This window comes from Notothenia coriiceps, unplaced genomic scaffold, assembly GCF_000735185.1.
Source record: "Notothenia coriiceps isolate Sejong01 unplaced genomic scaffold, NC01 NC01_scaffold00018244, whole genome shotgun sequence".
NCBI classification, from domain to species: Eukaryota; Metazoa; Chordata; class Actinopteri; order Perciformes; family Nototheniidae; genus Notothenia; species Notothenia coriiceps.
This window is the reverse complement of record NW_011350945.1, coordinates 5,752-19,699: the sequence shown is the minus strand read 5'-3', so window position 1 is coordinate 19,699 and position 13,948 is coordinate 5,752. Positions and strand designations below refer to the sequence as shown.

At 41.0% G+C, this 13,948-nt stretch overlaps 2 protein-coding genes across 2 annotated transcripts in view; one reads left to right on the top strand and one right to left on the bottom strand.

Moving 5' to 3' along the window:
- ndufa5 (NADH:ubiquinone oxidoreductase subunit A5) overlaps nucleotides 1-2,581 on the top strand; it is a 3,344-nt gene extending 763 nt beyond the window's left edge. Inside the window, exons 2-5 of the mRNA XM_010777423.1 lie at nucleotides 1,154-1,198; nucleotides 1,302-1,418; nucleotides 2,018-2,083; nucleotides 2,393-2,581. Of these exons, the coding sequence (XP_010775725.1) occupies nucleotides 1,154-1,198; nucleotides 1,302-1,418; nucleotides 2,018-2,083; nucleotides 2,393-2,494 (330 nt within the window). The 3' untranslated portion in view covers nucleotides 2,495-2,581. The remainder of the gene's footprint in view (nucleotides 1-1,153; nucleotides 1,199-1,301; nucleotides 1,419-2,017; nucleotides 2,084-2,392) is intronic.
- Nucleotides 2,572-13,948, bottom strand: part of LOC104950849 (conserved oligomeric Golgi complex subunit 5-like) — a 16,716-nt gene continuing 5,339 nt past the window's right edge. The window contains exons 2-4 of the mRNA XM_010777424.1: nucleotides 3,972-4,098; nucleotides 3,706-3,785; nucleotides 2,572-3,094 (exon numbers count right to left, since the gene is read on the bottom strand). Of these exons, the coding sequence (XP_010775726.1) occupies nucleotides 2,986-3,094; nucleotides 3,706-3,785; nucleotides 3,972-4,098 (316 nt within the window). The 3' untranslated portion in view covers nucleotides 2,572-2,985. The remainder of the gene's footprint in view (nucleotides 3,095-3,705; nucleotides 3,786-3,971; nucleotides 4,099-13,948) is intronic.

Here is a 13,948-nt window from a genome sequence, read left to right as displayed (position 1 = left end):
TATACTGTGTTTTGAAAGTAGAATATCTGTCAGATGTTGAGCAATGTAACCCTTAGATGCATAAGTGGGTCTTTTTTAGACCCGGTGAGGTGGTTTTCTTGGAGTATCTTTGTAATTACATTTTTTTATCATTTCATATTCCAGCTATTCCTCAAAAAACATGTTTTGGATATCATGCCATTCAAATTTTAAATTTTAATTTTAAGAAATTGTAGTTTTTGTATTTCCACCCCAAGCTTCCATAAGTGGGTCAAAAAGGACCCGCATGCATTTTCTATGGGATTTCGTTTTTTTTCTAAATGTTCATCAAAATGTCAAATTATAAATAGTGAAAAATTAAATATAAAAAATATTTCTAGTGTGAACCAAAATATACGATATACAAGTGATTTTTCTTAACCAAAATGACAAATTGCATAAAAACACATTATTCTAATACAGGTCCTTTTTGACCCACTTATGGAAGAGTGTAGGGTCCAGTCACTCGTGCATCTTTAAGATAAGCATACAATTATTATAAATGGACTATCCATTTCAATGGTTTAAGTTGTAAAGGTGCATTAGTAGTAGCAACAGAATGAAATAAAGTTGCATTGTAGTTTGTCAATATGATGAGGTCCTGCTGGTTCCTCACAGCATGTGAAACATGTCGATGAACTTAATGCTGGATTAGTCATAGCAGGAACTGCAGGTAGACCTAATATTATGAGATGATATAAGTATAATATGTTGTTGCTGAGGGCCTGTCCCGTCTGGATTTTACTGTAAGGCCTGGCCTAGTACTATACATATGTAAGGCCTAGTACTATACATCGATATGGCCTAGTACTACACACCTGTAAGGCCTAGTAAGGCCTAGTACTATACATCTGAATGCAAGTCATCAACATTAGGCCTAACTCTTTTTCCCCTTTTCATTTCACTTTGAAAACATTGTTCTGTTGAAACATTGATTAGTGAAATCACTATACTGCTGATATTCTGGTGAGTATTGTGAATGATATATCAATGATTGATTCGCAGCTTTTGTAGTAGTAAGCCGACTGTCTGTTAGGGCGCGATAATGAGATTGAAAGACCATTTATAAAAAAAATAAATAAAACATTATTCACATTTTAAAAAATGTAACCGTTGGTCTCCTCCTCTCTTCCAGACGACCGGCCTAGTGGGCCTGGCTGTGTCCCACAATCCTCATGAGGTGAGCACCGTGTCCTCACATCTATCTGTGATTACATGACGTTCCGCAGCCATCACTTTTATTCCATGTGTATTACCTCCACTGACCCCCCGCTCTGTCTCAGCGTCTGAGGAGTCTCTACTCCAAGATCCTGGCGTCCCTGCAGACCATGCCGCAGGACGCCGCCTATAGGAAGTACACCGAGCAGCTGGTGGGCGAGAGGTTCAACCACGTCCAATCAGTGAGTGAGGAGATCCTTTAGTGCAAAATCTACAGCTCCTCTACCACAACCATCAGTAACAAGTGGACATGGAGAACTACATGTTGCTAAATCCACCGCGGAGAATAAAAAGAAGGGCAACCAGGCAACCATGCTCGGGGGTTCTTCTTCACTGCTTTCGGTGTATTTTGTGGGGGAAGCAAAGCGCCACTTACAGGCCCGGCATATGTACTACAGCGGGTCTAGAGGTCTTGTGTGGAGCTGAACTCAGGTCCAACAAAAGAATATTAATATATACCAGGGAGGCGCTGGTGCACATTTCTCAGTCGATATCGATGTTTAGAATAATTTGTCCGGTTCCCAAAGTATTTTCTATTTTCGTATTATGAATTCCCTTTTGTGTCATGGAAACAAATCCTTGTTTTGAAAAATATGAACAAACCCGAGAGAAGAAATACATACCCCATCTAGCATTTACTGAGAGCCAATAAGCATGCTGGTGTTATTTTCTTATTGGCAAAATGATTGTAGTGATTTTGAAATGTCTTTGAGCACTGTAGCGTCAGGATTGGGTTGGAGTGTGTATGGTGTGTGTTTCATGACTGTGTCTCTGTTCTCAGGAGCCGGATGTTGATAAGCTGGAGAATAAGATCAACTGTGGGCAGATTGAAGAGGTTATTTTCCAGGTAGGTCCCTGATAAGTGCCTTCACACATTGTTCACTTAGTGCTGCAGCAGGGAGACACCAAACGTCTCTCCCCATGAGGGACTTGGTCTGGCCCGATACAAATCCCCTGTTCACTGATCTCTTCATGGGATGAAATGTATTTCTGTTGCCTGGTGGTTCAACACAGTTGGATACTAAAGATAGCGCCTCTTGCCTGATAAGTTCAAACCTCCCAGAGTCTTTTCATCTCCCTTAGCAAAAAATGGAATTTGTGTAAATGTATTTCCTGAAAGCATTATATCTGAAGTGGCTGTGCGTCCTGTGTGCAGGCTGAGTGTGAGCTGTCTCTGGCAAGGAAGATGTCTGAGTGGAAACCCTGGGAGCCGCTGATAGAGGAACCCCCCACCAACCAGTGGAAGTGGCCTGTGTGAGCCCCCTGTGTGTGCTGTCATACTGTGTGTGTGAGATCATCCCTGCTTCTAATGAAGTACTGTACAAATAAAAACCCTTCAAACATCTCCCCATTTATTCTCAAGTCATTCAAGAACAGCACACAACCTCTGATCACATGGGTCTGTATATTAAAGACATGACAGTGTGAGGATCATATGGTTCAGCTTTCCATACACAACCTGGGAAATAACAGTCAACATTTGTATTTCAACTAGTTTGTTAGCAGATTTTATACTAAGTGTCATGATTGTAGTTAAGACTTTGGTCACTCAGGTTATCCAGGTAAATGTTTGGTTCAATATGGAGTGCCTGTAGTAAATATGCATGTGTCCCTTCATTCAGTGATCATATTCCAAGTAAGAAAGATCCCTGTTTCAGCTGCTACAGTTCTAAAGAGCAAAGGAAGCATTATGTACAGCACTAAACCCAATCCACAAACATGCTGCAGAAGTAGCTCGGGAACCCCCACTCAGACACTGCTGCCTCTCTGGAGCAGCTGGAGCATGATGGGATAGATGGGAGCAAACTCCTTCCCCTGCCGGGCCCTTACCGCCTGCACGTAGGCCTCCAGAGCGCCCCTGCAGGAGAGCACAGTTACAGCTGGTGATTATTAGCAGTGTGACGTTCACTTATCTTGTTGACCATCGGGAAGCACCCTTTTAAACTTGAGTGAATATATGAGGAATTATAAGATACCATTTCAAATGTCTGAAGTATGTAATGCACCAGATCTGAACTGTTGATACCGCTTCAACACAACATGCATCAGATGACTGCCACTCACCAACACTGCACTGCTGCTGTCTTTAATGTGAATATGCAGAGGTGTGTATTGCATAACTGAAATGAAATTAAGTTTCATTTTGCAAAATGACTCTTCTCCCAAAGGAAAATCACAGCAATGATTCATCACTTGTTTGAATGTTATGTTTATGTTGGTTATATACAGGCCATTATGATGTCGAGCTGGCTCTGTTGCAACACTTATTTCAGTAGTGTTATACTATTATTAGATTCCACACAATGGTTTCTGATACAAACAGTGTTGTTAAGTCAGTCCCAGTTTGCACTTGATCCTGCAAGTTATTCAAATGATGGATGTTATTCCACAATTGGAATGTTTTATAGGGTTATGATTGTTAAACCATGCAGCATGCTCACTGTAAAGGGTAAGAGAATGAGAACAGACCTGATGAGGGAGAGCCGGTCCCGCTCAGAGGGGTGATCGTCCAGCCACTGGGAATACCGCGCCACAGACCACTCGGCTCTCTGTGTGGGGGGGGGGGAACACACTGCTTTAAGTATAGATGTACACCAAAAGCATTGTGAGGACAATTGGTCAGATATTGGTCGGCGGGTTAGGCCTGGTTTAAGGTTCGGGTTAGCTTTGCTGTAGGTACAGTCTGTAAGGAATAAGAGTTCTCACAAGTAAAACAAAAGTGTGTGTGTGTAGACCTGGTGAGGAGACTTGAGCTCGGGGGGGGCTCTGGTGAAGAAGAAGTGCAGCAGGGTGCTGCAGGGGAACAGCTCCCCCACAGCCAGGCTGCTAGAGATCAGCTCGCTGCTCTGGAACAGCAGCGGCCTGAAACACACACATTCCCATATTTTTAGATGGGCCTATTGTTAAGTACCCCTGTTTTTGTTGTTGTTTACATCGCTATAGAACAAATAAGCATACAGCATTTGATTGGTTTCCCTCCTTCCAAACAGCTCTACTTTATTCAGTTTCAGATTATTATACAAATGAACTCCAACGAGAGAGCAACCTGAGTAAGTCATTGCAGTTATCTTTATTGCTTTTGATACAATTCATTTGGTTATATTGAGTTGCAGTCACGGATCATTTTGAAACCCTTCCTCCATGCAGAGCAGATCTGAGCTGCAGAGTAATGTGTTGCAGAGCCTCTCTTGAACACTACCAAATTCCTTCCACTAACATTTGTGACGGCCCCTAGGCCTTAGACCCAATTCCCCGGTTAGCCACTCCCCCAATCAGGAGAGATTGATGGCACCTGATTTAGGTTGACTGCTCAGCTACAAGTATGGGTGCCTGAGCAGTCAGTCTCTCTCTCTCCTCTTGGGTTGCTTGGCTCTACTGGACCTTGGTTTGGTTGTCTTTGCTTTATATACTGATGCATGTTCACACACCCACACACTACACACATTACTGATTAACTGACTTCATAATTAACTTAGTTTCTTTAAATAAATGTACTTTAATTGGAAATGAATCATGTGTGGTCTCCTTTTTTTGTCCGTCCTTGAGCCAGGGCATGACACTATCCCTTGAATATATAACCTGAAGTTTTGAGGGTCTTTTTGTATAAGAGAACACAAGGGCAGCACCACAACATTACAGATAAGCTTTTTCTCACAGTCTAGAATCTCTATCCTAGGCGTGGCTGTTTTATTATTTCTCTTTGGGGACTGAGATCCTGGAAATGAAACCATAATATAACTCATATCCATTAGTCCTAATGCACTAATGACTGGAACACACTCATTTCCACTTACAATGTTGAAAAAACATGCAGTTGCATGAGCAACGGACAGAGCAAAGATTGTTATCCAGATATTGTGAATTCATAGAGTTTTCAAATAATGTGGTGAGACAAGTACAGCTTAGGAGTATATTGTTATTGTTTAAAAAAGCAGATCCTAAACATGTAATTCGGAAGAGCAAATACATACAACTTGCACATGTCACTGTTGAATCAGTAGAACAATAAATAAACCAGTTGTTAAAGCAGTAGCAGAAAAGATAGTCACATGGGAGATACAAACTGACTGATTGTTTAAAAAAAAAAAAAAGAGGCCCATGCTAGTTCTTTGTTTAATAACTTGCTTCCGCCTTCCAAAATATAGTTTTGATAATAAGTTGATGACAATGTTTTGATCTAAATGTTTCCCAGTATAAGTTTATTTATCACAAAAATATTGTATGTTAATACAAATTATCAGAGGGGTTCATTGGACCTTATACTCTGCCGACATTTGGATGTAACTGAAGTGCTCAAAGTTTGCCAAGTAACAAAGTGCAAAAATAAGTAACATATACATTTGTAATCAGCAATCACCCATAGAACTCAGCCAGCAACAATATGTACTGCACAGTACGGCACCACTTTAACCCTGCGATGCATAAGTGAGTCTTTTTGGACCCGGTGAGGCGGTTTTCTTAGAGTATCTTTGTAATTACATTTTTTTTATCATTTCATGTTCCAGCTATTCCTCAAAAAACATGTTTTGGATATCATGCCATTTAAATTTAAATTTTAAATTTTAAGAAATTTTAGTTTTTGTATGTGAGTGGGTCAAAAATGACCCATGTGCATTCTCTATGGAATTATGTTTTTTTTTCAAAATGTTAAAAAAATGTCTACAATTATAAATGGTGAAAAATGAAATGTACAATATTTCTAGTGTGAACTATGGCATAAAAACACATACGTATTATTCTAATACGGGTCCTTTTTGACCCACTTATGGAAGAGTGTAGGGTCCAGTCACTCGTGCATCTAAGGGTTAAGACTGTCTTCCATCCAACCTTCCCTCCCGACTCCACCCCAGCAGCTTCCGAATCATGCCCTGCCCAGTTCATCATGTTGATTCTATCATTTCTGCCATGCACTGTTGCAAGTCACAGAGGAGAAAAGAGCAAAACACAACTCAACGGTAAGAGATTAAAAAAACCTTCACAAAGATTTTTTAAATATTGTAGAATCATTTGAGACCTTATGGAACAGCAACTGTTGTCTTATGATTGTGTTAAGTTGAAGTTTATTTACACATTACAGCATGATATTAGGGTTGGGAATGGGTCACTGCTCCAATAAAAGCGAAATTCAAGTCTAATGCTTGATCTTATTTAATGGTATTAACAAGATTTAAAAAGGTATTTTGTACTACTTGGGGCAGGCAAGGTCAAAAGGGATGATAAAAATAAACATTGCTTGCCTGTAATTGTGTCATTTACACTTTATTTATATTCAAGGAAGTATTTATGTGGATAGATAGCACATAGGCAAGGCTATGTGTTGCTCTTGTCGGAATGAAAAGACATGCATTATTGTAATGGAATTATCACTTCCATTACAATTTTAAAGTGTAACGTGTAGTCTATTAATTTATGGATTTCTGTCTTCTCTCCTTAATGACTGTACAATGTTTTGTTTGTGTCAAGTGTCATAGTTGGATCAGGAAAAATGCACACCTATGTGTTTCTGCTCTTCCTCTTTATAGGTAAGCTCACTTAAAAAAATTATTTTATTTTAAACTAATATCAGAATTAAGTATTTAAAGGATCTATTTAGACGTATCCTAATGCCTGATGTAAGATTATACTGGTGGATGTGAGCAGCTGTAAGCGGTTGATTTCCTAGCTTTGAGAATCAGGAAGACACTAATAACATTTTAATGGTCACTGCTGCATGTGTAACGAGTTTATCAATCAGCAGAACCAGCCCTAATCGGATTTGAGATATTGGATTACATCACTGTTACACTGTTGAGTTGTTTCTGTTTTGCTTGTGTTTTTTTCTGTTGATGTTGTTTGTTTGTCATCCATCAAAGAGCATTTGATCAAAATGGTAATTTGCCATAACATAATGTATTCCAGTTATGATATAATAAAGGTTCTGCTGTGTGATGTTACATCATTTACAGTATGAATTCTACATTTTAGATCATTAATGCTATAATCTAAATAATGACACCACCTTCATGTGTGTGCATTAAGTACTGAGCAACATTGGGAGCTTAAAGGGGAACTCCACCAATTTCACATATGAAAGTATGTTCACCGATATTGGGGTGTGCGATTACAAATGTTGTACGTTTGTGTAAAGCCTTTTTTGGCTCTTGAGGCAGCTGTGTAAAGACCGATAAATCGCCTCAGTTTATGTCACTTGAGTCAGCGTTGGTTCGGCTTGAGATTACAAGTTTTAAAAAGAAAAACAAATCTGAATGTGGGGATTAAGAAAGTTAGTGAGTTTGCCAGCCTCCTGCTACCCTGACGTGCTAATGGCCAGCGGTTCAAGTTAACATTAACATTGGCCGAGATGAGCATTACATACCCAAATCTCTGGGCGAACTGTAGGCAGAATAATTGCATATTTTTTTTTAAAGTAGGTGCCAGGTTCGCCAAGAATGAAGAATAGTAATAATAAATACCTTCTTTAAAAAAAAAAACAATTGTGAGTTTGACAAGTTCATATAGTAGGAGTGCATTAGGATTAGACGCATGGCTCAGTCAAAACTTCAGAATTACAATTTGATGAAATGTAAAGCTTAATAATTTGCATTTTGATTGTTTACTACATGTGAGAGTGACATTGATACAGTAAAATGTGTGGTAAAATATGATATATATGTTGTTATTATATGTTAACTTGTAACTATTACTGTTATTTGCAATGTTTGTAGGTATGTGTCGGTGTATTTACGAGAAGTACTGGGTTAGCTGTTTGCCCCTTTTCAGTCTTTATGCTAAGCTAGGCTAATTACCACCTGGTTGTAGTTCAATACTTAAGGCACAGACCCGAGAGTGGTATCAACCTTTTTATCAATTCTTAGAAAGAAAGCAAACGATCTCCTAAAATGCCACTTCTTAAGTGACCAAGCTGCTAATCCACAATAATTCCTGACTTTAACAAGAATCCAAATCCAAATACAGAAACGTGAGATTTTAGAGAAAATTGTGCAAAACATTGCATAATTTGGATTACAATAAAATCAGGATAATAATGTACACAAAATGTACCATTTATAACCATTTTAGCTGCTGGTGTATTGGATTTGCTGAACAGTTGGTTCAACTAGTTCTTCAACTCGTAAATGTCTATTAACTTTCACTTCAACCTTCTTTAGACTCTCACAATGTAGTGCTAAAGTACTGAAATTGGGTATATAAGGCTAAGGAGCATCTTAAATCATTTATATTGTACGTGTTATACAAACATCCTGTCTATGATTGCAGGTTCAACTTTGAACAAAAAGGATGGAGATTTCGGCACTATTACCGCCTGCATCGACAAGAACAAAAGCCTCAGGTTCAAGCATCCAGTCTACTCATTAATAACACAGAGTTCTCGCATTCATTGCCATTATTTTCTATGCATTTGTTGTATGTTTTGACAACAATTAAAGTATGCCACAACATTTTGATCTATTTAAGGTTGGACTGCTCTTATCCAGATTGTGAACACTCTCCAACGTTTGCCTGTACATTTACGGCATCGGTTGAGTTCCTGAAGGCTAACACATCAACCGACTGCAAGCCTGTTCTCCCAGATCATCGTGTGCTGTACATCAATAAAACCACAAGCTACAGCTGCATCCTGACGCGAAAAGGCACAACGTATGTGAAGAATATTACCATAGACTACGGAATAGTTAAAGGAAGAGGTTAGTAATACTTTAAATTTAAATTATTTCTCTTGGTTGAAATATTTCTTCTAGGTGAACAGGCTAATAACAATGTCACTTGTATACTTGCTGTTTACATTTTGAATTAATTCAAAATCTACGCACAAGGTGATGGACGGAACATGATTGGTAGACAATTGGGATATCTGATACATATAAAACTGCATTCACTATATAACTGCATTAGCATCATCATTTAGCTGTGATGAAGAGTTTCCCATAAACGTACAGTATTGATGACCGGGTCTCATTGTTTACAGTGTAAGTCCTCTCTTTGTATGGCCTGAAAACACAGATCTCTCCTTTTACTGTACTTTTTTCTAAGTTAAAGATAATGTTTGTTGTTTAACATGCAATACTCTGCACGGCAGCTTTCAGACATGATGAAACTTTATTTACGATGGAGGTATTCTTTGTTTTCACTGGAAATTGGGTGGGGCCTTTATTTTGCCATGCAGGGACGTAGCGCTGCTCTCGTCTTTTGACAGCTATAACGGCCCGTCCACACAGCGGCTTGCGTTAAAGCTTCAACGCTTCAGCCCATTCACTTTGAATGGGGTGACGTCACGCTTCGCCAAACTGCATTGTGGGAGCGAAGCGTAGCTTTACTCGCTGCAAAAGTTGAGCAATGTTTAACTTTTGAAGCTTCGACGGAAGCGTCAGCCAATCGAATCATATGCCAGTGCAAGTTCTAGCCAATCAAACCGCTACTTGTGTGTCCGGGGCGGGAGATTCAGGTGATTGGTTGTTGGTCTAGCTTCAGACATGCCCGCCGGCAAGCGACAACGCACGCCGCTGTGTGGACGGGCCGTAACGCAGTGTCCACACGGCGGCGTGCGTTGAAGCTTGCCGGTGGGCGTGTCTGAAACTACCGTAAAACTCTCACACAATGCATGCTTTAGAGCACGGGTGTCCAAACTATGGCCCAGGGGCAAATTGCAGCCCGTTGTCCATTTTTTATTGGCCTGCAAAAAATTCTAAAAGTATAATGGAATATATGGACCTCACCTTAAGCTTGTGCTTGTCTTATATTGTAGTTAAAAAAAAAAAGAAAGTGAAACCAGATTTTAGATTTTATTAAAATATATTCATGTATCAAGCATAATTTACCTACATTTATAAAACGGACAAGTCAAATCAAGCAATCTGATTGGTTCTTAGCCGTGATATACTGAGCGTATACCACGGGTAGAATTGTAAGTTAGTTTTCACAACAAGTCAGTATCCCTCCGCGTCTGAGAAAAACAGTATACCGTTGGGCTGAAAAGCAATCTGCATGCAGTTTGCTTTTCATACTGGAACAAGAAAGCAGCGGAGAAGTAACGGGGCAGAAGCCCTCCTTTTTGACGCAGCGGTCTGGTAATAGACATCAAACGGCAAAACATATTCAGTGTGCAGTTCCTTTGGCATTAGGGCAGGGATATCTAGATACTTTTGAAGGTTTAACATAATGAATTGTGCTACTTTTAAAGCAAGCAACGATGTTTTCAAATCTGTAATCAAAGAGGTCTGCAAAAACGCTATCGACCAATCAGATTGCTTGATTTGACTTGTCAGTTTTATAAATATATTTAAATTTCTTCCGTTACGAAACAAACTTACAAAGCATAAAATGGAAACATTTAAGATAACTTCGACCTTCCGGGGGGGTCTTCTATAGTATGGATGAGTGGTTGAGCGTGGCCTATCTCAGAAAAGCACCTAAAACTCGACTGCAGAGGCTGTGAAGGCGTACCAACTGGAAACAGTACCACCCATTCAAAGCTTTCTGTGCGGGTCTTGACAAGCAGAGAAATTAATGCCGTTAGTGGCCACAGAGTGCGAAAGCTCTCTCAGGGCTACTGGAAGCCAATTCGGGGACCGGTGAAGTGGCGCAATTCTCGCCCACAAGCAACAGCCTCGACACTCAAATATACAAGCTGGACCACGTAGCCTGTCTGATGCTGGCAGTTTTCAGTGGATGCACCAATAAACGCCATACACTTGAATGTAATAAACAGCCAAATATGGATCAAACGCTTCTCTGTTCTAATATGGTTCGGCTTGTGTTGTGTTGTTGCATCGCACACCCTTGCACTATGTTTTGTGCAGAAGGAACGGAGGGCTATTTGCATTTGACAATCATCTATTTACTAATAAAAACTATTTACAATAGAGTGCGCTTTTTTCTTTCATATTGCACACTTGGTAACCGTTTTATAAGCAATGTCACTCAGCCGTGATAGTGCCTCATATATCACGCTAGGGGGTTTCGCCCTCCGCTTGCGTCGGGCGAACCACGCCCCTTCGCTGTGTTAATGGCATATACCACGGCCTGTCGTGGCTATTGCTTAATTTTGATTTGCTACTTATTAACTTAACGATATGAGGCCATATACCCAGCCTTCGTATTGTTCTGTATGAGGACTCAGTGAGGACCATTTGGACACCCCTGTTTAAGTTTTTTTACTATGAGATAACTAGATCTTCATTTCAGCCAAAGCCATAAAAAAGAAGTCGGTTTTTCAAAAATTCCTTGAGTGGTCTGAATACAAATGTGTAAATCTAAATAATCAGACATTATCTTCAAATTACGGTTTATGCGCCCGTCGGTCCAACCACATTCCCATACGATTTTCCAGTGCACAAACTTGTTACGTTAATGTTCGAATAAGTCAACGTAACAATAGCAGCAAGGATTGCTTCTGAGTTAAGTCTTTCCCTCCGTTTCCCTTCAGCATTATCAAAGGACTGTACTGACCAACGGCTTCTGGTGCCTTCGATGCTCCACCATTACTTTGGACCTAGTGGTGGTTCTGTCTTTATGGAGGGTCCGCAGTACCGACAACTAGACAACATGAGTAGGGGCTGTCAGGGAATAATTCTGTATACATGTTTTACCTTTTGCCCTCTGACGCGATTACCAACTTGCGCAGCATTCCTTAAGCGCAACTTGCAGGTTAAGACAACCGTGGAATATGTGTAGGAAAATGATCACTAGATTTTAAAAAGATTACACAGGAAATAACACTCGTGTCATCTGGGCGTTTTTGTAAGACTTTTTCTTCCGCAGAAACAAAGCCTCCCGTGCCCCATGTGAGTAACTGGGGGAGAGCGGCCGGTCTACGTATGAGTAACATGGATCACAATGCTGTTTTGACACGACGAAATGGTTGAAATATTATTCGGAAGGCATATGATATTATTATGAGCCTGCTAGGCTGTCCAGCGCCAGGAGCAGCCAAGATAGAGAATAACGGCCATCGGCGAGAAATGGCTTGGGTGTGAGGGGAACCAGTGGGAGAACGAGCAGCTGTCTTGGTGAGTGACCGGCTGCTCGACAGCTCGTACGGCTCGTTCTAGGGGGTGCAAAGGGTGCTTGCACCCTCATTTGGATTAAAAGTGAAACAAAACAAAAAAAAAGTGAAAAAGAAAGAATTCTTAAAGTGAAAAATATAAAAATTTAGCAATAATAATAATAGTAAGAAAAGAAGAAAAGAAGGAAGAAAAGAAGAGAAGAAGAAAGAAGAAGAAGAAGAAGAAAGAGAAGAAGAAGCGTCCCGACAATGAGACAACGCTCGCGGCTTTGCCCGCCTCGCCCACGGACGGCGGCGCGGCGCACCATCTTCGTTGCCCCAAACACCGCACCCTCGCCGGCCGCCTAGTCCAGAGGACCCGGCAACAGGCCGCCCAGTATTTTAAAAAAAAGTACCCAACTCGCTTGATACCGTGGGTAAAGGCGCTCATTTCAGCTATGGTTTCCACAGAGGATTGGCTGATATTTCTGTACAAAGCTGCCTCTTCTGCTATGCATGTGACATTTCGTCTTAAAAGGGGAGTGACTTGCAAAATATCCATAAAAACTAGTAATCTGTTTACAGTTCTGTTTCATATGGTTGTTGAGGTGTATCGCATAATCTTCTTCTTTTGCTCTCAAAGGTGCACCACATTGATGCTTTTACTTCAATATTTAAAAATCCCATCTGCTGCTCGCGAGTGCGCGGGGGTGCTAGTGGACTAAACGAGGCAAACTGTTGTGCGCCTTCCACTATTGCGGCCGCTTCGCGATTAATAGTGGTGAGGCCCCCTCTCATCTGAAGTGCAAATCAGGCGCTACCTGCATGACCCATATGGCACAATATAAGTCAGACTGGTTTACCTTACGTCATTCAAGTGGCAAATTGGCCTTCGTAAGGGATGGTGTAGGCTAACTTAAAAAAAACAGACTTCCCTTTTCATGCCATGCGATCTCCCCACTCCCTTTGCGTCGGACGTTATGGGCACCCTGCCCTAGAGGGTGTTTACGGTCCACTCCCAACTGCACTTTACCACTGCACCTCTCTAATCTCAGATGCCCCTGAGGTCATTTGTTCTGGGAACCGGGCCTGAGCTGTAGCTACGTCCGGTCCATCACAACATTGAAGTTAGCTATCACTTATATCAGCTATTACTAAGTGTATTGATAAATTAGTACCGTTACTGGAGACTGGTTGATGTGTCCATAAAAAAGAACAATGCCCGCAAGTATCCGCCGTATCTCAGTACCTAATGCAGCTCATGCTAGTCTTACGGTGTGTGTTACGGAGGGGAGAGAGGGGAGCGAAGGGGGGAGCGGAGATGTAATATGGTTTCCCTGTAAAAGTTGTGTATGTGGCTTAGCTGTGGAGGTATGTGCTGCAGGAGGTGGATGCCACTCGCACAACGCACCCAGGACCCGGCTAGCTCCGGTCCTCTTTCCTGTTAGGGAACTGTGGACTCGATGTCTGACACTGACAGGTTGAGTTGTGACATTAAAATGGTGACATGCAATGTAAATCTACCGAATCCAGCTCACTAAACACATCCGCTCAACCAACTACAAAACTTACTACCGCGGATTGGGCAGGAAGGATTCGGAAAGCTGCTCCCCATGGCGTAATTGACGCGTTTGGACGTCATGCGTTAAAAAAGCAGTTTTTTTTTTAGTAGCAGAGCTCAAAAACGGCTCCTTTCCCTCTGATTCCTGTCTTATGTTTGTTAAACATATC